At 34.0% G+C, this 24,826-nt stretch overlaps 1 protein-coding gene across 1 annotated transcript in view; it reads left to right on the plus strand.

Moving 5' to 3' along the window:
- The window catches only part of LOC149778333 (protein GPR107-like), a 94,061-nt gene that overhangs the window by 60,371 nt on the left and 8,864 nt on the right, over positions 1–24,826 (plus strand). The window contains exons 7-14 of the mRNA XM_089939147.1: positions 351–484; positions 5,000–5,075; positions 6,482–6,555; positions 9,779–9,896; positions 10,678–10,808; positions 11,208–11,301; positions 15,319–15,366; positions 24,465–24,625. Of these exons, the coding sequence (XP_089795273.1) occupies positions 351–484; positions 5,000–5,075; positions 6,482–6,555; positions 9,779–9,896; positions 10,678–10,808; positions 11,208–11,301; positions 15,319–15,366; positions 24,465–24,625 (836 nt within the window). The remainder of the gene's footprint in view (positions 1–350; positions 485–4,999; positions 5,076–6,481; positions 6,556–9,778; positions 9,897–10,677; positions 10,809–11,207; positions 11,302–15,318; positions 15,367–24,464; positions 24,626–24,826) is intronic.

Genomic DNA, 24,826 nt, shown 5'->3' on the forward strand with positions numbered 1-24,826 from the left:
TGTCTTTTAATAGGGCTCGATTCAGGAAGTAACAGGTTTATATCCCTAAAGTTGATATGATCTGGGTAAGTATCCTTTGCGAAATATAACTTATCGAAAATGTTGCTTTTTTTCTCCTAAAAAATGCGTTGATTTTTTCCAGGAATTGTTTTCAGACAGATAGCAACCTTCATTCTTTAAGATGCATTATTTAATATGCCACCACAGATTGGCTGGTTCTCTAACATATAAAACAATTTGATTCTGTGACCATATTGCACTGAGTCAGTTAATGTAGATCCTTTGTAATGGATGATTAGTAAGCAAGCTAGTTAACAGATTTGATTTCACTTGTTCATAATTTGTTCCAGGTGAAACTTGTGGAGTACAACCCTGGAAATTTCCTTTCTGCAGGAGAGATGCCCATTCCGTATCTTTTCTTTGTCTTCACAGCTGTATATTTGGCAGCTGCTTTTCTGTGGGCATCTGTACTTCACAGATGCAGGCAAGTACTGAGGTCCTATTTAGGACAGTAATTTACCTGTGTTAATCAAAGGCTGGCAGAGGTTATATAATTACGCAAACTTTGTACTCTGCAGTTCTGCTTTATAGGCAGTTCCTTATAATTTTTACTCCTCCTATATTACTATTTGGGGCAGTTCATTAATCTTTACATACACAGTGATCTTCATTAAGTCTTGGACTTGAATAAAAAAAGATTGCTGCACCTTATGTATCTAATATTACTTTTTGAAATCCTTTGGCATTTCTCCATAACCATTGCGAGAATTGTCATTAAATGTAACATAATTAATTTTAACTCTGTTGTATTATTAAAACCCTGTTTTAGGGGTTCTGTGCATTATGGGTGCTGAATTGACTCTCCATTTTTTTTCCCAGGTTGACCCCCTCTCTTTCTGTTTTAGAACTTTAAGGGGGGACATTGTCCAGATTTGGTTGGTACAACATAGCCATAGCGTGCTGTAGTGTCACATATTACTTCTACATACATATTCTCCACATATGGTACTTTTTTACTGCATGTTATAGAACCTAAAAGGTATCGTGGAAAAGGATTAAGAATTTGTTCATTATTTGAGAGTTTGAATAGGATCAGATGTGTATAAATGTATGTTACATCCAGATCTCCAAAATAAGACCATTAGTAACACTGGGAATAACAGCAATTCTCAGTACATCTTGAATCTTTTGGAAATAGCATTCTGAGACCTATTAACCAAATTTCTTTACCAAAGCAAGTGTATTTTTTCTAGAGAAACAGTGCAAAAATACCAAAATAAATTCATTGTAAAATTTGATGAATAACATGATATTTAGACTACTGTCATTTTTGGATTTTGTTACTTTAAACACCTTAGAAGTATATTTGGCCATTGTTAACTAGTAAAGTTGAAATTATATTACCTTCTTTCTTCACAGGTTGATGAAACAGAAGTAATTTATATAAGTTATTTCAGCCTTTATTGTTAGTAATAAAAATGTGTAAGTGGTACAGTGTCTGAAAGTTGAGGTCTACAACAGACATTTTTTTAAAGACCTGTCATATGTTTTTAGCACTAACTCATCAGACCTTTATGATTTCTTGTTCCAGTAAAGTGAAGGAAATGTGCATTTTAATCCTTAAATATCTTAAAAGAGTCATACAAGTGCACTAATGCAAGTGGTCGATCAAAAGAGACTAATGATGCAAATTATTAAAAAATATGAGAAACATGTTTTGGTGTGACGTTTTATAGACTTGGAATCTCTTGATAGAAAAAAATGAACCCATGGGTGCCTGCACATAGGGGCAAAGAGGGGCACTTCCACCCCAACCTGATTTCACTTATAAACATGTTTTTGATTTACATCTATGAAATTTAATAGCTGACACATACGTCTTTTCCCCCCCCCCCCAATAATTCTGTTTGCTTCCCTGAATGTATCTCAAACAAGAAAAGATCCTAATAAAAATGAACTTCTGGATAAACACATTAGGCAGGATAAAATGTGTACCCATCATATATAAATTAAATGATCTACATATATCATTGATATCCTTACATACAGGGATTACGTTTTCTGAATTTTATAATTGTTTACACCATATTAAAAATTATTATTAAATAAAGTTATCTGCATATTTTTAGTACAGTAGATAAAAGGAAATATCTCACTGAATTTTTAACTCAATATTTTTTACTGCAAAAAGCTTTGATTTGTATCTCTATTCTGCATCAGTTTGATTAACCACTGCGTGGCCAAGTGGTCTAAAGCGCTGTCCGTTACGGATCGTTGCCATCTCACCTCTGTCTGCGTGAGTTCGAGTCTCCGATTCGGCCAGTGTGGCTATGTGAGAAAGCTTGCCATTAGCTTCTTGTGGGTTGGTGGTTCTTTCCGGGGTTTTTCCAGGTTCTTCCTCCACCATTAATACTAGCCGCCATGTATAGCCTATCGTGTGTTGAAAAATGGCATTAAACCCTACAACAACAACAATTAACCACTGCATTCTACACTGATAAAAAGAAATTCCAAAATTTTACAATAATTTTAAGGCATCAACTTTTTAAAAATGTAGACAGTAGATATAATCTTCATATTTTCTATTTTGTCAAATAAATCAATCTTTTCTTACTAAAATGAAGAGAGTTTTATTTTTGTTAACGTAATTTTTGCATGGATTGTTAGAGTGAACATTGCTTGGGTGGGGGTATTGTAGAAACATGACATGATGGTTCAACAGACTTAAGGATGTAACATCATTAAACATGATTTTAATTGTTGTAAGATTTATTTATTTTTATTTTTTTTTTCTGCAGTCAGATCAGAATTTTTGTATGTTTGCAAGCTTACAGTTTCTTGTGTAATAGATGCTGCACCCAAAAATTTTGACTGCTACTTTATTTCAGTTCGCAGTCAACACTAATCAATGCCTGATTTCTCCATTGTATTCCGACCTGATTATGATTGTGATTACAGTTAAAATTGTTACTTAACCAATTCTATTAATCTATGTAAACAAGAGTTTTTCTTAGAAATGTGTACTCTTTGTCATTGAGTGTAATGGGCTGTATGGGTGACACATAGTATCGAATAGCAACAGGTCATGTTAGTGACAATTTGCAAAATTCATGTGGAAGACTAATTATAAAAAAAGTTGATACATGAAGCCTGCTTTTTGTTATTTGGGTTTCATTTTTAAGGCATTTTTGATGGCCCCATTCTGATTGATTACATAAATTTATGCTAGAGGGTCAACAGTCTTGACACATTTTAAGATCTATTCATCCTGATGGGGAGAGAGAGAAGATGGGTGGGAGACAGAGAGAAAGAAAAGAAGTAGAAGAAAAGGCCTAAATATGGAAATACAGGTCAAAATAATACACAAGGGCAGATATATTTTCTAAAAATAAAATGAAAGTAGTTTGAAAATTGATACTGCTACTGTGGCCAGAAAACATAATTTTTCTATTAGTTACATATTTCAGTATTTTATCATGAAATATATAGTAAAGTGCAGACTCTGCCTAAATTGGTCCTATGATGACTAAAAAGTATTAAAAACACTACATTGAGTCAGATATGTAGTTTATCTTTATTTAAATGTATATTCTATAAGTAATATATGATATTTTTTCAAAGGTAATCAGACACATCCTTGTACTTCTCTCTCTCTGTCTCTCTGCTTATTTCAGGCAGTTTGCATATTATATTTAATAATAATTTTTACATGTACACAGTAGTATGTAAATTGACATAAAATCCAACTAACAATAACAAATAAATTTCCAACAGATTTTCAGACAAATCTTTCTGTTTCATATATACCCAAAATACATAAATTACATGAATATAAGAAAAAAACTTCTTTATCTATTCTATTTGGACACAGAATATTGGAATAAAATTTAAATGAGATTAAAGAAGAAGAACAAGGAAAAAGGACATATCAAACATTTTGTCCAGATATAGGTCATGGTTAGTGAAGATTTAAAAAAAACCTGACTGGGAAGATACTATCTTTTGCATAATTGAAGGTGTACATAAAGAAAAATTAAATGGACAAAAAGAGCATCATTTCATTTGTGTAAAGATGTACGTCAATATTTTAAAGTAAAGGTGTTAAGAAAAGGAGTAAAGGAGAAAAAAATATAATTTCTCTAATGAACCTATCACTTTTCTGATTTATTAAAGCAAAATGCATAACTTAGAATTACCTCAATAACTTTTGCATTATAATTTGCATAGATTTTATGATGGGTGTATTTATCTTGGTGGCTACTGCTTATCAGGGTACAAAAGTAGGCCATTGTGACCTACTTTTCCTGTTCAATAATTATGATAAGTTTTGGCATTCAGCTTGGTTTATCTCACATTGTTGTATGTAAAGTCGTGAAACTTACATGGTGTATTCAACATCTTGAGAAAATTATGTCACATTGATATTTTTTGTGTTCCTACATTTATCTTTTTACGTTTGAGCTCAGTCAGTTCCTGATGTAAAATTATGAAATTTTATTTTTGCATTCAAATTAGGAATATTAATCACATCACTGACCAATTGTTAAGTTCACTGTGATTTTCTTAAATCATCAGTGACTATGCAAGACTTCTTGGATTATGCCACCACAGAACATTCTGCCGAATTCTTGTTTTTGGTGTTTTTTAAAGCGAGGATGCTAAAAGTTAGGAAATGAAAGCGTTTGTGTTGTCTTAACTAAAATGGGATGTCTTCATATCAGTATGTGGATTTAGAAGTTTGTAAAATCAGGAAGTTTGGCAAAAATCACTTTAATAAATTTCACCAACTGCAAAGTTTTATTACCACTTCAGAAGAATGTAAGAAATCTTAGACATTTTAGATCTCATGATGCTTTCAAGTATATACATGTACATTTTGTATTCTTTGAGGTATATAGTTGTGTTTATTTTATATGTTAACATCATGATTCCTTAATTGTCAGTTGTTAATTTCATTGTTGATTGAAGTATTCATTACAATCATCTTATATTTCTAAAGGGAAGATGTGTACAAGATTCACTACCTGATGTTATCAGTGGTGGTTGTAAAGGTGCTGGCTTGCTTTTTTCATGCTGTAAGTTTTATGTAGCATTTTATTCTTTGTATCATGTTGTAAGTTTTATATAATATTTGTACTCTTGATATCATTTCCTTTTAACCACTTGCATAATTATTTTGCATACAGTCTCTGACTATAGTTATCTTTGGTATAAAATTTGCTAAAGGTGATGTTCTACAGTTTTGTATTTTTTTTACATATGCTTAGATATTTAAAAAAAAAATTCCCCCGTTTTTTTCACTTGTTATACTGGCTGTTTAAAAAAGACCTTGTATATCTTAGGTATTATGAAAAGAGCTTTTAATTCCCTTTATTTTGGTGTATGATTGATGGGTTTAATTTGGGCTATAGAGATACAGCTTGGACTTACTTCAAATGTGCACCTGTCAAAAAACTGCTATGCTATGCTTTCAGAAGCTGGTATTGTCTAGTCTGGCAAAATGTGTTTTCCCTATTTTAATAACTGCACAAGATAGTGTACTTTAGACTAATTCAGTCAGATTATTTGAGCACATGAGCAGTCACTTCGATTAGCTGTCTGCTTAGTTCGTGTACAGTTTCCACAAGTGCAATATCCAAAGACATTTAATCAACAGTACTTGAAAGTAACATAGAGGTATGCCAACATTCTCTCCACTGTGCATGTTGCAAATGTAAACATCACCTTACAGCTGTCACTCAGTCAGAAGTTCATAATATCTTTAGAGTGCCCCCAAATCAGTCTTACAGAAACTGACTTTTGCCTTCATCTGATTGTGTGTGTTTAATGTAATTTTTAAAAAATCCATGACATAATGAAGTTGCCAGTTGAGTCTGAAATCATCTTTTCTAGCCAGGTGTTTAATTACACAACATGCAGATATCAACAAGTTGTCATTCAGGTTTGGCATATTGGTATATACTGAATAATAATAACAGCTTTTCCATAATGTAGTCCATGTCCATTCCACATGCTGCAATAGGAGCAATAAACCATTTAACTGTTTTCTGTTTTAACAGTTTGAATTATCTTGAGTTGTGATGGTAATTTTGATTGGTATTACTCTCACAAGGATCAACTTCTACAGCTTCTTTGTTGGAAATCTTTCATTTCTTTTGCACAAGAACTTGATATAAATGTTTTGTGGTTGTTTTATGCTGTTCCTGTCACATGGTGTCATGTGGGTAGTAATGTAATTTTTTAAGTGAGTTTGTCTGAAATGAAGTGTGTACAATTCTTATTGCATGTGTAGATATTAAATACATTAAATACAATATTGTCAGGAGAAGAGGCAGTTCATTTCAACAAGCATTAGATGATATTGATAGTTTTCTTATTACATTAAAGAAAAGTGGCTTTTTGCTTGCGTATTTGACTGATTAATTGTGTTTGCATAGAATAATGAATGTTTTCAGATAATCATTTATAATTTTTTCAATAGGTTAACATGTATTACATTGGAAAAGATGGTCATCACGAGGAAGCTTGGGCAGTCCTGTACTATATTGCATATTTGTAAGTGCTTCTATTAACTTCTCATGGTTTCATGATTTATATTTTTTAATTTGACAAGGAAGAACACTAAAAAGGAATCATGAAATTCTCCAACAGTTCTTCTTTTAATACTAGGTTTTTAACATAAGATGTTTCAAAGATTTGATAAAAGACAGACCCTTTTTCAGTGGCAAAAGTGCTTTTGCTTTTATTGTCATCTTTACAAGCTATATATGTTGTCAAACTCTTATCAAATACAGATAAAACCAGTCAGGAGACTACCTGGATATAGCACCAGCTGCTGGTAAGAACCATCATTATTCAGTCCCTTCAAAATTGCCTACATAGTTCGGTATAGTGACCACCCATGCAAGCCAACCATAGATTACCACATTTTGGCCCCTTAGACCCCCAAGTACTGCATGTGGTGACTGATGATTATATGGGGTGAATATCTGCTTTATCAAATGTGCTATTTCTTATAATCTTTTGCCTATCCATGGATCTGATTCCCCATCTGTCTTTCCTTCTATTGCAGTCTCTTTCATCATTAGCTTACCTGATCATTAGGCCATATGAGCTTATTGTATGAGAACATGGATATCTGTTGATAATTGCTATTTTGAATATCTTACAAACCTCTACACCAGTTTAAACCAAATTTGGCAGACAGCTTCGTGGCATCAGGATTTTTTAAAGTGTCTACAAATGATGCCCTTCCGTCCTTAAATTGAGCTGACATTACTAAAAATAGATGTGGCCTGGGGTGATTGAGTGGTCTGAGGTACTCACCTTTACAGATCACTGATAGGTCACTTCTGTCCTCATAGGTTCAAGTGCGCTGCGAAAAGCTTTCCTGTAGATTCCCTGGGTCTTCCAGAGATCTTTTTCCACCAAAACATTCTGGCTGCCATGTACAGCCAGCCTATCATTGGTAAATAATGGCACTAAACCCACAGAAACCAAACCAAACTAAAACTAGATGAATCCTTAAGTGACTTCTGAAAAATTGCTGAACAAGTTTAACTGAACACATAGTTGCATGAATGCCCTTCAGGTTCGTACAGATTATGCCAATCTGCCATCAAAACTGGTACCATTACTAGAATAGAAAAACTGTTAATGATTTGTTCTGAAAAAAACACTTTGCAGAATTTGACCAAATTTGATAGCATCGTGGCATTATGGGCTTCTGGATTTATATAAAAATGATGTCAATCTGCCTGGATTTATATAAAAATGATGTGAATCTGACATCAGATTTGGCTGTCATTATGAGAGTTTCAGCCAGGACATGTCAAAATAGACACCAAGTCCCACAAAGAGATATTTAATGTGGCAAAAATGGTGCAAAAATGAACATGGAGCAGATTTTTATACTTTGGATCTGAAACAGATGCACCAACCAGTCATTAAATGTCTGAATTGCTCAATTATTCTTTTTACGAAAATGAACATAACCCATCAAACAATCTTTTTCAGTTGCACTGGTCACTACGCTTGGACTATATTCAGTCCCATTCTTCCAGTCTCATACAAGGCAAATAAAAGGGTCTTTTTGTAGAAATCGTTTACTCAGTATATCCCATAATATTTCTTGGTTGCCTGGTTAAGAGTAAGCTTGGCAAATGACTGGATTGCACTAGTTTTAATGAAATAATTTGATACAAATTCAAGTAACGCTTTGAGGTGACTGTCACATGTGTTTTATCAACATTCGTATCTTAAAGAAAAATGTGTAGGCTTGGTGATTCTCCTAAGCACATGCTTCCTGTCACATTATTTGAGGCACATTTATCATTTGTAAACTCTGTGAAGTTTTGCTGAGAGTTAGAAATGGTACAATGATTAAACTAATTTCTGTACCCGAGTATCAAGTTCAGATCATGAAGGTGATACAAATTATTGCTTATACTATGACTCTAGTGAACAAGCAGGTAAACATCTGCTAAATCTGAGATGAAAGTCAAACAGAAAATGAAATTTCTGACAAATTGTTGGAGTCCACAATGACAGAAAAAGAAGACAAATATTATGACACCCTGAACAAATTGCTTGAAAGGTGAAACTTCACAAAAGTTGATGACAATTATTGTTGGAGGGGCCTAAAATTGGAGGTATCAACTTTGCCAGCGATGTTAAGAGTACAGTCTGAGGCATCAGAGAGCAGGAACTTAAAGGACAAATGGCTGTATATCTGGTTTTCCGTGCAGTCACACCATGGCTCCACTTTTTCAAATGATGGGTACCTAATGGACCTATTTTTGGCAAACCCATCAGAAACACTGCATTAACAAAAATATATACAAAAATTAAACTACTTAAATAAAAGCTCCATAGACTTTGACAAAATTTTACATTGCCTTATGGCTTAAAAGTTTTTATCAAATTTGTACAGATGATTTTTATCCATGGTCAGTTATGTCCACCATAAATAAAAACAAAATTTTAAAGAACTTTTCAGAAAGTACTCAAAATAATTTGAGCAATTATGACTTAAAGAATTCTGACATAAAGGGCATTAAAATTGGTACAAATAATGCAAATTTACGTAAAATATAGGAGTCATTACAAAAAATAGCCCCAAAAACCTTTAATCAACTTCTCAAAAAGCACTAAATGGACTTGGACAAGATTTAACAGAAAGCACATTGGCCAGAAGCCATTTCATGTTTGTATAAATGATGCTGCTTAGCCATCAAATATGGCTGCCACTGATAAAAATGAAAAGAAACATCAAATGACCTTTTCTTAAAAATCACAGATTACAGTTGAATTCTAAAGAAAGCATCCTGGCATAAAGTGATTTCAAATGTATACAAACGATGCTGATTTTACCAAACGAAAAAGTTAAAACTACAGTGCAAATCTGCCATTACAAAAAGTAGTAAATTTGTGATCCTTACCTCTGTTTTAATCACAAACTGGTTGTTTTGGGCTGGGTGTCTCTTGTCCATTTTCATTTGACAGTTGGGTAACTTAATAATATAGTAATACTCATTACTCAATGTTAGCAATGTTAAAAATGACTTTCATATTTTCAGTTAATGCAAGTCAGTAATGTGACAAGTGCAGATAGGATTAATTCAGTTTTGGTTTGATAAACAGATGGGTGAACAAAATAATGTAGGTTGGCATCAGGATGGAACAGTCTCAGATATACGTGCTGTCATAGTCATACATACATACACTTACTTGCTTACTGAAACATTCATGTTATTGATCGTGCCAATTTTTGTTGTAGGATGCGAGGAGCTCTGTTTTTCATCACCATATTGCTGATAGGAGCTGGCTTTGCATTCATTAAGTATGTTCTGTCTGACAGAGAGAAAACATTGTTCCTGATTGTCATACCTCTACAGGTAAATGGTCAGTAGTATATATTGAACACAAATTCCTCTATGATACGTTCAGAGGACCTTGCCTGGTACAGTATTTCACAGATGTGGATGTGGTATTGTAATTGGATAAAGCTAAAAATAGAGTTGCCAATATTTTTTAAGGTAGGGATGTGAGTCAACAAACAGTATATGTGTGTGTTCATGTGATAGAGCAAATTAAAACCAGCAAAGTCATTTTATTTTTTTGAATTTTGCAACAAGTTGCATTAACTTGTATGAATTCTTCTGGAGACACAAGCATTCCTGGCATTACAGGAGTTGAGAGTAAACAAAGAAAATAAAATTAAATGTGTTGGTTATTGCATTTTTGAACTTGAAAACAAAGAGAATCATGCCCAGAACAACATAGGTTGCAAGCAGATGCTTTCAGTAATGATCACCAGATGTTTAGTCCTGTGTATACTTGTACACTTCTTTCAGTAATGATCACCAGATGTTTAGTCCTGTGTATACTTGTACACTTCTTCAGTAATGATCACCAGATGTTTAGTCCTGTGTATACTTGTACACTTCTTCAGTGATGTGTCATGAGAAATGTAATAGTATTAATTCACATGCATTTGAAATAAATTATTGTTGTTGTTGATGATAGTCATTGTATAGGAGGATGACATGATGGGGTGGTGCCAGAAGACATGATGGGGGGAGGGGTGCCAGCAGGGGGTGGGGAGAGAGAAGTTTAGAAAGGAGGTGAATCTGAATTAAGAGAAAAACCACTATTTATCCATTCTTTCACAACCAGGTACTGGATTACATAGCCTGGGTACTGGTGGAGGAGAGTGAAGAAGGGCAATCTCATTATGACATCTGGAGGGGAATTTTTGTCCTTGTGGACCTCCTTTGTTGTGGAGCCATTCTTTTTCCTGTAGTGTGGTGAGTTTTGTATTCCACTGGATTCTCCAAAAGTCTGTTACCATTGAATTTGCATTCTACATAAAAATCTGTCAAGAATAATTAAATTATATCTTATGATATTATTTATGAGTTTGAAGCTCGAGACTGAAATCAGAGAAAGCAATGAAGTTTTAAGGCATATTTTTTCTCAGAATTGATGAAAACTCCAGTCTTCTTCAGAGTTGGTCCCTTATGTGATTTTTTTTATTTTGTGCAAAAGTTATATCTACTGACCAAGATAATTAGCAAAAAATATTTTTTTCCCATTTTATTTCATTAAATGTTTTAATGTTCAATTAATGTGTGTGTGTGGATATATATATATATATATATATATATATATATATATATATATATTCATTGTTTTTCTTCACCCAGGTCAATACGACACCTAACAGAGGGCTCCATGGCTGATGGAAAAGCAGCAATAAGCCTCTTAAAGCTGAAGTTATTTAGACAGTTTTACATTATGGTAAGTTATATTTCACCACATGTTCAAAAATGGATTGTGTATGTCATTATGGTCATATGTGTGAATTTACTCAGGTTAAATTAAATATTATTGTTCTATAATTTAATACTAAGACAGTATAGCCAAAGCCTATTCACTCCTGATTGTTGAATGCTCCACACTTTAAATGTCATTGAAAAAACTTAAATGAAAATTATTGATTGTTATAGACTTTCACAGTGGTAGTAAGGAACTAATTTGTTTAGAAGAGGATGTTGGGTCAGTTATAACAAAGAATAGGGAAATACAAATTTATTTCAACATCTGCTGGTTTAATTGTGACCTTACAGCAAGTGTTATTTAATCAGGTTTGTTTGGACTAAATTACACCTTTATGTTGACCTCATCTCAAAATGGCAGTGTAATTTGAAATTGAATGTTCTATTTGTATTTCGGGGTGGCATGTAAATAATAGCCTTTGAAAGGATTATGGGTGTATGAGGATAAAGTGAATAATTGCCATATAAAACTGTGTTTAATCAATCCAAAAATATTACACCCATTGCAGAAATAGTACTGAATGCCCACAAGACTTACATGAATTCTGCTATATAGTAAAACAGTAAAGATGTTACCTCATTATTATTGGGTAAAAATGAACTTATATAGTTCTTTATGAAAATTTAGTATTCAGTACTATAAATTGCTTATTCTTGCAAAGTTCTTTAATGAATGAAAAAATTACAAAATGAAAATAGTCCTCATCTATAGTTTTACACTTTACTGCAGTTAAATTTTTATCATAAAATTGGCTATTTTTTGTATTTGCATTTACAGTTTTGTTCTAAATAAGCAAACATGAAAGGAATCTTTAGTTAGAAGTGATCACAAAATCAGAATGCATTTGTGACCATAAACAAAAAAATGGCAAGGTGATGGACAGATGCAAGCAAAATGCAGATTTAATCAAATTAACCTCTTCAGGGATTGAGCCTCAAATTATAACAATGGAAATTTGACCTTTCTCCAGAATATACACCAGGGTTTGCTCCTCCTGACATTTATGTTTAGCAGTGTGCATGCATTTTGTATGACCATTATCTTCTTTCCTTATCATTTTGCATGACCATTACCATCTTTCCTGCTGCTGTCTGATTGGGTGGAATTGTATAAAACTGATCCAATCAGATTGCTCATTACATTTATATGATGGTGTGTCCTTTTGCAAAGCACTTTACTTGAATTGCCACAACACTAATTAACTTTTTTGCATTGCTCTGGCATAAAACAACAAACACCTTTCATCAGCAAGATGGTATTTATTCAGAACACTGTTTTTGGTGAGATATATATATGCCAATGTTTAATCAGTAAAGATGTGTATTGACTAGGAAGCTCATTAAAACAAAGGAGACTAAACACTTGCAGACCATTTTTAAAGTTTCTTGAATCCTATTATCTGTGGTAATAACAAAGAATACCAGCATACATGTACAGCAGAAAAGTTACTGCATCCTAGGTCACCATATTAATGACAGAAAGGTAGCAGTGACCTACATGAACCATTTGGTTGGTCGCTACTTTTACTCAGTGTTGTTCATCCTGGGCTTTGACATATTCAAACCTTTTATGTCTAAATAAATATGTGCATATTAGCTTTGCTGTCTTCTGACACCTTTTATGACTTATTAAACACACTTTCATGAGTAAAATACCTTTTTCACTGATGTACAGTCCATTTGCATTAAGCAAATTTGTTCAACCGTGGACATTCCACCCACTTTATTGCTTTGCAGTATAACCATGGCGTGGGAAAATAAAAACCAAAGTGAAAAAAGGTGCCCAAAAAATTCTGTGCTAGATGGTGCTTATAACATTATTGATGGATTACATGAAAAGATTGAATAAAACAACAAATAGAAACAAAAGTCTTATTCTCACAAAAAATTATTTACAATGAATTTAAATGCTGATCTTTAATGACATCATGATCATTTGAGAAGTTTTGATGATATAAGCTCTTTCTCAAGAGTTGAAATTGAATAGACATTTAAAGTGAACAGTCAAAAATAGGTGCACTTTTCATTGGCAGACCAGTATGCAAAATTCCTTGAGAAATTCATCTGAGGCAGATGAGGACTAACTCCTTTATCCAATTTTCATAATAGGGACAAACTATTATCTTATCTGTTGATCCGATATCTTATGAAACAGATGATTTTGAGGCAGAGTTGTTTACATCTATATTTTTTGCCAATTTTACTATAACAAGGTTTATAAACATGTTGACCTGATTTTAAGGTATAGATTTCATGGGCAGTGTCTTCTTTTGCAATTATGTTGTATGCCAGAGTTCTGCCACATTTGTCTGTCACTGAATATCTATAAAGGTCATTATTGCTGTCAGTCATCAAAATCAGATGTCTAGGTGAAAACAAGTGACCATTATTATTGATCATTTTAAGCATACAAGTTTTGATTTTTGTAGTACTTTTGAGTAAATTCAGGCAGTGGAATTCATGATCACTTTAAGTAATTCTCATGTTCCATAAATGCAGAACATTTTTGTATTGCAGCTATTCATACAATTCTTTCTATGGATTGCCATTAGAACCTTAAAAATATTATTGTCATCATCTGAAGATGGTCATATCAACAAGTTACTTTACTGAAGCAAATAATTTTTGAGTTATTCCCATTTACATCTATTAGCTTAATGCAGTATATGATACAATCTCATTAGTGCAGTTAGTCTAGCAGTTTTATAAGAGTTATTGCCCTTTTTGGTCTGCAATAGGATGCAGTGTATGACAGAATCTTGTGAATACAACTGATTTAACAGATTTCAGCGAATTGCAATGAATGTTATGGTCATCAACTGGAGATTCACAAATCAACTAATCATTACACTACTGCAGTTTTTGTTAGAGTTTTTGCCCATTTTGACTGGGAGCCTGTTTTAGAGTATGACAGTGGTGTGAATGAAACTAGTCTCACAGTTTTCAGCAGTGTATCTTGAAACTGTTCATCTTGTGGTCAACATTTGAAGATACACATGTACAAATTACTGCTCATGCAAGTTTTGTTCGAGTTATTGCCAATTTGTCTTGCTGGATGCAGTGTAAAACAAAACCTTATGAATTTAATCAGTCCCCCAGTTTTCTCACTGTCAAAACTTGGCACATATTATAGTTATTGTGTGATGACAGATTGCTGTTGTGATTTTTGTTAGAATTGCTGCTCTTTATGGAAGTAGTATATGACAGACTCCTGTGAACATGTACTAGTCTCATTGTTTTTAGTGGGTAGCCATGAAATCTTTTACATTCTATGGTGATCATCTCGAAATGTGTATATTGACATGTCAATGTGATCTTGCGTGTTTTGTTAGAGTTACTGCCCTTAGCATCCTACAGTTGAATTTAATGTAAGTTTGACCCCTGTAAAAGCAACTTGCATAGTTTTCATTGTGAAATCATACATATAATGTTCATCATCTAAAGGTGCACATATTGACCAATTTTTTTGTTCCACTAACTGTTTTAATAACTGGATACAATGAATGACATCATTTTGTGAACAAGGTTACTCTTGCTGTTTTTAATGGATTTCTGTAAAGCTTAGTACATATTATGGTCACCATCAGAAGTTATGCATTTTGACTAGTCATTTTACTGACTGTTTTCAGAAGTGTATACCTTTATTTGACTTCAGACCCATCTTCCTCATTGGATTGGATTGTATTTATGTGGACAAAGTGCTCACCATTCCTCTTAATTTACAATGAAGTGTAATCTTGCAGTTAAATAACTTTTTACTAAGATTGTAAGGTGTTTGCTGATGTAGATAATAGTTAGAGATATACTATAGGAAAATGCTGCAGAAATTTAGATTTTGTTATGATTATGACTATGTCAGGACTTTGTCAAACTACTGTTTGTCTGACATAAACAGGTCTATTCTGCAAAAAGGTTTATATCAAGTTAATATGATTGACATAATACCTTATCCTTTTATGTGTACATTTTCTTGTTTCAGATTGTTTGTTACATATACTTCACAAGGATTATAGTGTACTTAGTCAAGGTAAGCGTTCTTTGCAGATGAACAGAAACATTTTTGCCTTGGAAAGATTTTGTTTTCTCCAGTACCTATTGTATAGTGTCCAATCTCTTTTACAAAAAATATAGTTTATACTGCTGTTGTTAGTAACAATTTTAGAATCTTACATTATATTGCTAACATGATATAGTTACACTTTTCATATCAATATGTCAATTGAGACAACTCAGAGCTAGGTAAATGATTATACCTAAGTAGTAATCTCCCTTGGATATTCCACTTATGGAGATGTTATAGGGTTTAATGCCATTTTTCAGCACAAGATAGGCTATACATGGCAGCCAGTATAAATGGTGGAGGAAGAACCCTAGAAAACCCTTGAAAGAACCACCGACTCACGAGAAGCTACTGGCAAGCTTTCTCGCGTACCCACACTGGCCGAGCCTGAGACTCGAACCCACGCAGACAGAGGTGAGATGCCGGTAATCCTTAATGGTGAGCGCTTTAGACTCATGGAGATACCTGAAACAACAGTAATAGTTACTTTTGACAGGAAATCACTGCAGTAATTCTTATGATAGTGTTTCAAATGTTAATATACATTCTTTACTGACGTATAAAGAAAAAAAAATGTAGAAAATGTATTAAGACTTTTTAAAACAATTTGCTTTCAAAATAGCATCAAGAACCATTAATAGCGACATGTCTGGAGTTATGTTCAGCCATCTGATCTTTAGATTCATCATCCAGACAAGTGCTTTCATAAAATCCTGCTATATAATGATCAGGTAAAAGACTTAATGAGATCTCAGCCTTATGAAGATCTGTAAATGCTTCATGAGATCTCTGCCATAGGAAGATCAGGTAAAATACTTCATGAGATCTCTGTCATATTAAGATCTGTAAATGCTACATGAGATGTAGAAGAGGATCTGGCAAAACTCTTCATGAGATCTCTGCCATATGAAGATCTGTAAATGCTCCATGAGATCTGTGCCACATGAGGGTCTGTTAAAATGATTCATGAGATATCTGCTGTAAGAAGTTCTATAATGCTTCATGAGATCTGTGCCATATGAGGATCTGTAAATGCTCCATGAGATCTGTGCCACATGAGGATCTGGTAAAATGCATCATGAGATATCTGTCATAAGAAGATCTGTAATACTTCTTGAGATTTCTGTCATATGAGGATCTGTAAATGCTCCATGAGATCTGTGCCATATGAGGATATGGCAAAATGATCCACTTATTGCTGTTACTGATAGAAGGATCTTTGGATACACTATTTGAAGCAACACTGCAAAGACATACATCACTATCTTGAAATTTATACATTATGCAATCGTTCTGCCTATATTCTGTTGTGGTCTTAAAGGGATATCATTCAACATCTTTTTGTAAACAGTTGCACAGTCTTTATATCTCACTAAGGTAAAGAAAACTCTGCATTGTTTTATGCAAAATGTGACATCTTGTCATCAGGACATTGTATCATATTATTTATTCATCTATTTCAAAAGCATTTCCAAATTTTGGTAAAACAGCATTCTCACATTGCAAGGAAATCTTTATTTTATTTTTTTACCAGATCCTATTTTCAGTGCTTGCTCATGGGCAAATGAAGGTGATAAGCACTTGATTACTGACAGATGGGGGGGGGGGTATAATCAAATGCTTACTGACAGATACCAGGGCTTTAAGCAGTTGTTCACTGACAGATGGGGTGATAAGTATTTGTTTACTGACAGATGGTGACCATAAGCACATGCTTACTGAAAGATGGTTGCATAAGCACCTGTTTGCTGGCAGGTTGATATGGTGATAAATTTGTAAAAATATTAAAGTGGATTTGCCAACATATTTATAATGCAGTAGTAAAGTGATAAAATGATTTTGGAATATCTTTTATTATTCTACTTGCATTTTGTTTGCACAAAGTGATTTTGCAAGTGATTTCACAGACATTTTATTATCCATCTTCTCGACACCTGACGGTAGAATTAGAATGAAAAAAATTATTGGCATTTTCTCATGTCTCTCAAAGTTGTCATTGTGCTAAGTAAGGGCTGTTCCAGTAAAACATATATCTTCCCCCCCCCCTGGGGGGGGATGGCACTTCCAAAAAACTTCTGTAGAAGGTTGTGTTTCAAACTATTTTGATTCTGGCAGTGGAAGGTTGGTTAGGAAAATCACTTCTGTTGTGGGTTGTGTTAACAAAATGAGAAATCGCTGTTGGGGTTGTAAAAAAAAAAACCATGAATATATATTTAAAATCACATCTAACCCCCTCCTAGTGGTCCAACGTGGATAAAACATTGGTTCAGAAAATCATGCCAGTACAAGCGAGTGCACGTAATTTGTATGAATTCATGTACTTTTAAAGCAGTGATACACGTTCAGCAAATTAAGACAACGTCGCAGATATAAAATGTGCTTTATGCAGTATGCAACTTTTATTAAACTTTTAACTTTAAAGGTGCATTTTGCGATGTAATTTGCGCTGCCGCATCTGTCTCACAGCATTTGATGTGACATCCAGATATCTGGATGCTTCGGTTGGACAGGAATGGCGGTTAAACTATATTTGATTGGTTCATTTGGCCCTTGGAAAAAGCATTTTATGATAATTTTAGCCTTACTTTCATCATGGAAGTTTTACAAAAGCGTGTTTCGAATAATGGCCACACAGGAAACCAAAATGGCTGAATCACAACATGGTTTTTCTTCAGACGACGTTTTTAGTGGTGATGGCTATGATGACAATGAATTTCATGTATATCGGTCTGTTGGACATTGGGAAAATGTCACTGGAAATACCAGTGTGTGATTTTGAGCCCAAAATTGATATTGAATGTGAGTCCGATGTACGTGTTGGATGGACAATATGCCGGTTATATTTATTCAAGATACCCATGTCTGAGCAAGTAGACTATGGGAATGTTGGACTTAAAACCCTAATACAGCATTATGGAAGAGAAAAATCTGGCATAAGAGGCAGCAAAGCACTGATTCAAGGAAGTGAATCTTCGGCAGAGTTCATGTTAGTGAAAACTGAAAGAGGTCTCGGAAACGCTTATAATCATGCGTATTTGGATGCCAATTTTTTATTTATTTAGGTGGGCAGTAAAATTCAAAGACTTGCCAGTCCTGCTTCAGTCACCTGCATAGTGGGAAAATGTGTTGATCCGTTAGCTGTGCTGATATTTACAATGACAGAATTTAGTGGCTGAAAGCCCCCCCCCCCTCAAGTCGCCACCATTATAAGAGTACATCAAAAGATCATGCTGCAGTAGCTGAGCGGCAAGATCAAAGGTTTTGACTGGCAGATGGGTGGGAAAATATACTTATATTTACATTGCTTGAATTCAGAGGCAGAAAGACCCAGAGATGTACATGTGGTCATTTATAACAGTACATCAAATAAACAACTTTAGCTTTCATTATTGTGTTCATTTGGGGGCCCTGAGTGGCCGAGTGGTCTAAAGTGCTCTCCGTTATGGATCACTGCCATCTCACCTCTGTCTGCAGCAGTTCGAGTCTCTCATTCAGCCAATGTAGGTATGTGAGAAAGCTTGCCAGTAGCTTCTTGTGGGTTGTGGTTCTTTCCAGGGTTTTCGCGGGTTCTTCCTTCACCATTAAAACTGGCCACCATGTATAGCCTATCGTGTGCTGAAAAATGATGTTAAACTCCACAACAACAACAATTGTGTTCATTTCCGATTGTAATGGAATAGGCAGTGCATGTGACCTCGGAATCATGACATGTTGAGACCTAGACTTGAATGAGTATTTTGGGTTTCAACGGCAAACTGACGAAGATTGTAATGAAATTCAGGAGAATGCTAAAGTTGCTAAACTGATAGTTTGGAAGGGACAGTAGCCAAGTGTAAGAAAGTGTGTGATGCCTAGCTTAGTGCTTTGAATAAGACCTTCCTTGGATCTAAAAAATTCAGACTCACTCTGATGGACAAACATGAGCTATGTCCATGTTATAAAGAACGTCGAAATTAAACTATGTCAACCAATAGTTCTTATAATTTGCATAGTTTTCTTGGAGGGGACTGCAACTTTTGCTGGTAGGACTCATATTTTCACAAAAATGGGAGCCATGGACTCTTAGTTTTAAAATCTGAACGAGACCTCTGGTTCAAAACTTTTCTTTTTGGAACAGAGATATCCAAGAGAGAATACCCATGGGGCCATACCTGTGAGATGTTGAAAATTGCACAACCATAAAGAACAATAACTTGTTCAAGCTCGTTATCATATGCGTTTCAGACAGCAGGCAATGAAAGGAGTTCACAGCACAGAATAATATTCGTACACAGAGGAGGAGGATCATATTAAATTCAGAAACATAATTAAGCGTGTGTAGATCTCTAGTTGGCATAATCACTATGGCAACAAAAGATAAAGAGACAAACTTTTATATCATGCAGATGTATGACCAAATGAAGTACATGCTCTCTATGTGCAAAAATTAAATGACATTAAACATAAGAGACTGACTGGTCTGTGTAAACTCAAAGCAAGATAGATAAAATTTGTCCTGTTTGTGTTCGGTTCTTCCTATATATATTTTGATCATGGTGGTATCTTCTGCAGACCTATTGGCACTTAGTTCCAAGCCATCATTTGGTATTTGTATTACAAATTGGATAACTAAAAAAGTCTGTTATCTAGTACACTACATTTTTAAGCAGTATCATTAACTAATGATGAAATTGATGAAAAAATAATTGATGTCATTCTGATATATGGATCCTTTAGTGCACTTTTAATCTGTTCATCCTGATTCTTTTTTTTACCATCTCCTTTAGTCTTACTGGTACCAGTGCTTTTAATAAAATTGTAACTTTTATTTTCTTGGAATCTAAATATTTGTAATGATATGTTATTGTCAAAAGGTAAAATGTGCTTAGTGTTGTAAAATCTAAAACTATTAATTAGCAAGGGACTAAAGTAAAAAGTGGGCAGAAATTATTGCCATATTACAGTGTTGTTAGAAACAACAGAATAGTTGTACAAGATGTATTTTGTAAAGTTGTAGAACTAGTGCTTGTATTGTCACCACATATTCTACTTATATAATATCATTATTTCTGTATATTTCTATCAACTTTTTCCCAGTGGTAGTAATTTTCTGATCTGATATTGTTCATTTCTTGTGCAATTTTTACACATCAAGAATTCTCACATTATCATTAAAAAAAACCCAATGTAATCTGCACCAAATTGAGTTGTTTAAGAAATTAATTTTTGTAACCCAAAAATCACTGAAGCTATGAGTTCTTGCATTAAAGTCTCACATTAAATAATATTTGAAGTAGCCATGATAGTAGTTTAGGATGCAACTGTACTAATTTCACCTTCGGTATGTCCAGATCTTGAATGTGATGGAGGAACATAGCTCCAAAATAAACACATCAGTTTTAGAACCTATTCATTGACTATGAATCAAGTATCCGAGTCCAACTGAATTGTTATAAAAGTATTAATTCTTTTGACAACATCATAATTAGCTGTCATGTATGGAGTAAGCCTATGGTCTTTCTGCCATCCCAACCAAGACCCCACTACAACCACGTGACCATCCCCAATGACATCACAATAATAATTGCTATACAACTAGAGATGACATCTCTTTGAGAATTTTGATTTCAGTAGTCTTAACAGAGTGGAACAGTAAGAAAGATATTTAAATGTTAGGGAGATATTTAACGATGGCTATTCATCCTGCCACCACTTCCTCATTGGAGATCACACACACACACACAAAGTAAATCCTGAAATCCTGGCAGCATCCATGCAGGGGAGATAACTTGACTATTCGATTTTATTGGTCTCTGGTTATCCCGTGGTATTTCTGTTACTTGAACATTATCTTACAGTGTGTTCAGGCAGCATGGTTGAAAAAGGCTTACAACCATTGAGAGTTGTTAAAGGACTCACATTACTACAGATGTGAAAGAACGAGAACCATACTATAAATCAGTGAAGATAAAATAGAGTATGTATGGGTTTGACTGTCCCTGATTGGTTGATAATGAAAGTAAGATTTTAGTATTAAAAAAATCTTTTGAGAGCTTGTCTTACTTGTAACTGAAAAAAGGGAGGGACATTGTTTTATTAACATAATTTATGTCCCTTTACAAACCTGAGCTTGGACGACTCATTACTGAAATCAGCAGCTGACTTTTTGGTGCAGTATTGAAAGCACACATTTCAAATTTGTATAGATCCAGAAAATGGTGCAGCTATTATGGTTTTCTTTTCACAAAAGCTGTCGTCATAGATGTGTCTGTACCGATACAAATTTGATCATGAGCACTCAAAATTTTAAGTTATTGAATATTAATATCATGGTGTTTGCACAGGTTTACAGTGGGAACCGAATTAGTACAGAGAGCCTGAACTCTTTAGTTTTGTGCAGAAATATGGAATCCAAGCAAAATACATCCAGAAATGTAGAGGTTTTCAATCTTGGATTTAGTCTCCCTGTTGCGTTTCACACTGATATACATATTCACAGAACATCTGTATAGTAGTAGGAAAAGTGAAAAATTTAGATACATATCATAAACTAGACAAACAGTATGTGGGGGGACAAGATCATAAGAACTTGCTGAAATGGAGAAGTATAATTAAAACAATGAGTAGAAGTGTGTCTCTTTTTTATGTGTGCAACATTATTTTCTCAGCTTCAGTGAGAAATTTCATCAAAAGGAAGACAATAAAGGGTGTACAGTTAACTAAACCAATATAAATTTAGCTGCTTAAAAGATGTATCAAATTGATTTTAACCTTCTGGTCTGTTTCTGTCCATTTTGGTGATATGTCCACTGAATCAGTATGGATGGAAAAATATTTGGCAAATTTAAAAATTGAAAAACCTTTTGTCAGATTATGATTATACACTACTTCTGCCTGAGAGATGTGAATAATTTTATTTATTGGTTTGTTGATTGTGGCTTTTGCTCAATTCAAATGCATCATTGAAAAACATTGATGCATTCTCATACTTTGTTACAAATATTTATTACAGATGCATATCTCCAGATATTGGTGAATATAGCTTGAATAAGTTATAACAGTTCTAGTTGGAACAATGAACACTGTTAGAGAAAATTAAAGTGAGCTGAAATTTAAACTTTTCAGTAGTGTGTGATGCAGGATTGCTCGACTTTTCCATCTCATATGCTCACCATGAAAAATCCATTTGTACCAACTGATGATGACTTTGAGGTAGCTGTCAGAAAGGCATAATTGACGATATTCAAAGGTCTACAAAAAATTACTCGAGTCAAAAGTTATAAACTCATACAGCTCTGGCAAAAGTGATTGACTAGTGCCTTTGCTGCTGTTGCCACAGTTGATTAGTTGGTTGATTTAGTTTGATTTTTTGTTGTTGATTTTTTAACTTTATATTAGGTGGAGGAAGAACCCTGAAAGACCACCAACCTAAATTGGTTGATCAGTGATGCAAACTCACTCTGTGAGATGTGCAAGTGATGTAAAAGTAAGCACCTTAGTACACTTGGGCACATGGAGCCTCTGTTGATTTGACATTTATCTCCAACAGCTGAAGTCGTTTAGACACGAGATCTCGGGTATCGGTAGATCATTATGGCCTTTGCACCATTTTCAGGTGAAGAGAATCAATATAGGGCAGCCAGTTTTACTGCTGAAGAAAATCCAAGTCCTTTTGAGACACCAAACACCACTTATGTAGAACCACTGACCTTCCACAAGTAACTGGCAACATTCTCATTTACACATTGGAGGCAAGTAATCACATGACAAGCATTTTGTACCACTGCCATGGAAGCCCCTCAGATCTGTATCACAAGACAAGCATCTTATACTACTCTGCTTTGAAAGCCCCTCAGGCCATAGGTATAAGTCTCATATGAAAGACTAGAAGTGGGAGATAGAACCTGTGACAACTGGATTGAAAGTGCAGAATGTTACTGCTAGGTCATCAGTGATGATGATGCCGTTGTTGACAATAAGTTAACTGCAATGAAACTGATTTTATGAGTACTCTGGGAAAAATGATTCCTTGACTTTCATCCATTTTTAAAAATCTAACTTATGATATAAAAATGTTTGACTTGCTATATTTTTTTTTTATTACTTTATATTAGTCTTGCAACAAGGCATAACAATCAGACATTCATAACTGAAAAAGATGTTCTTAAAAAAAATGATATAGTGTAAAAGTAGACAGAAATAATACAACATCATTTCCACAGGCATCAGTGTTTCTTCTTCTGACAAATCATGTATTATAAGTTTACTAAAACATTTATTGAAAAAAAACAAAAACAAGGAATCTTAGAATTTGACCACATTTAAAGCAATACAAGATTTAACTATTATTCTAATTAAAAGCAGCATGCCTGAGAGCAAAGAAAAATAGCAAGACATAGTGATCACTTTAGTAAACACACAGTTTAGTAAGGATACAAATTCATGATTTCTGTATTAGAATAGAAATATCTATTATAAAATCTGTATTCATGGATGTTAAGTTAGTAGGTATTAAGGGACTGATCAAAGACATCTACAAATTATTTGTGATTTCACATTATCAGAGACATACTTGGCTAACAGACAAACAAACAAAAGGACGAAAGATTGATTATAATGAATGAATACAAATAAAAATATGGAATAGATTATATGATCTATAAGAATTCAGTACATTACCTCCAGACGTCATTTAAATCGCTTCTGTCCCCAACCCAATATTAAAATTGCTTCTACCGCCCACTAACCCATAGCCAGAAATTATGTTTAAAAAATATGCTTCTATAGGGGGCAGTGTTTTTCGATTAAAACACATCTGACGGTGGATCATAATTTTTTAAAATTGCTTCTGTTGTGGGTTGGTTGAATTTGAAAGTGCCTTCCCCCCGGGGGTATATGTTTTACTGGAACAGCTCTAACTGTAAATATTGCATTCATGTATGTATAGATGGCAGGAGTTTTAAGGTGGCCAAAATTTTACTGGCTGAAATTGGTATTTTTTAATAAAAATATGCATTACTGTTTGTCTTTTCTTTTTTGGCTCTGTTGAATATGTACTGATATTGTTACCAATATTTTCATTACAGATTGCAGTACCATTCCGTTATGAGTGGCTGAATGAGCTGTTGAAAGAGATTGCCACAGCAGTGTTTTTTTTTGTGACAGGTTACAAGTTCCGTCCAGCCCCTGATAATCCATATCTTCAGGTGCCTCAGGAAAGTGATGATGAGATGGAAATGGATGAAGTGTAGGTCATTGATCTTATGTAATTATACACATGTAACTCCCCCTTGCCACAACAAATGTTTATACATGCAACATGTAGAGGCAAACTGTGTCATTAAATAAACAGTCTTGCAGTGACAATATTAGCCATTATTCTGAAGAAAATCTTTGTGCTTGCAAGTCACCATGAGATAAACAGATCAGTTCTGAACTAGATTGCTAT

Source organism: Sinohyriopsis cumingii, chromosome 17 (assembly GCF_028554795.1).
Source record: "Sinohyriopsis cumingii isolate HCF-2022 chromosome 17, ASM2855479v2, whole genome shotgun sequence".
NCBI lineage: Eukaryota > Metazoa > Mollusca > Bivalvia > Unionida > Unionidae > Sinohyriopsis > Sinohyriopsis cumingii.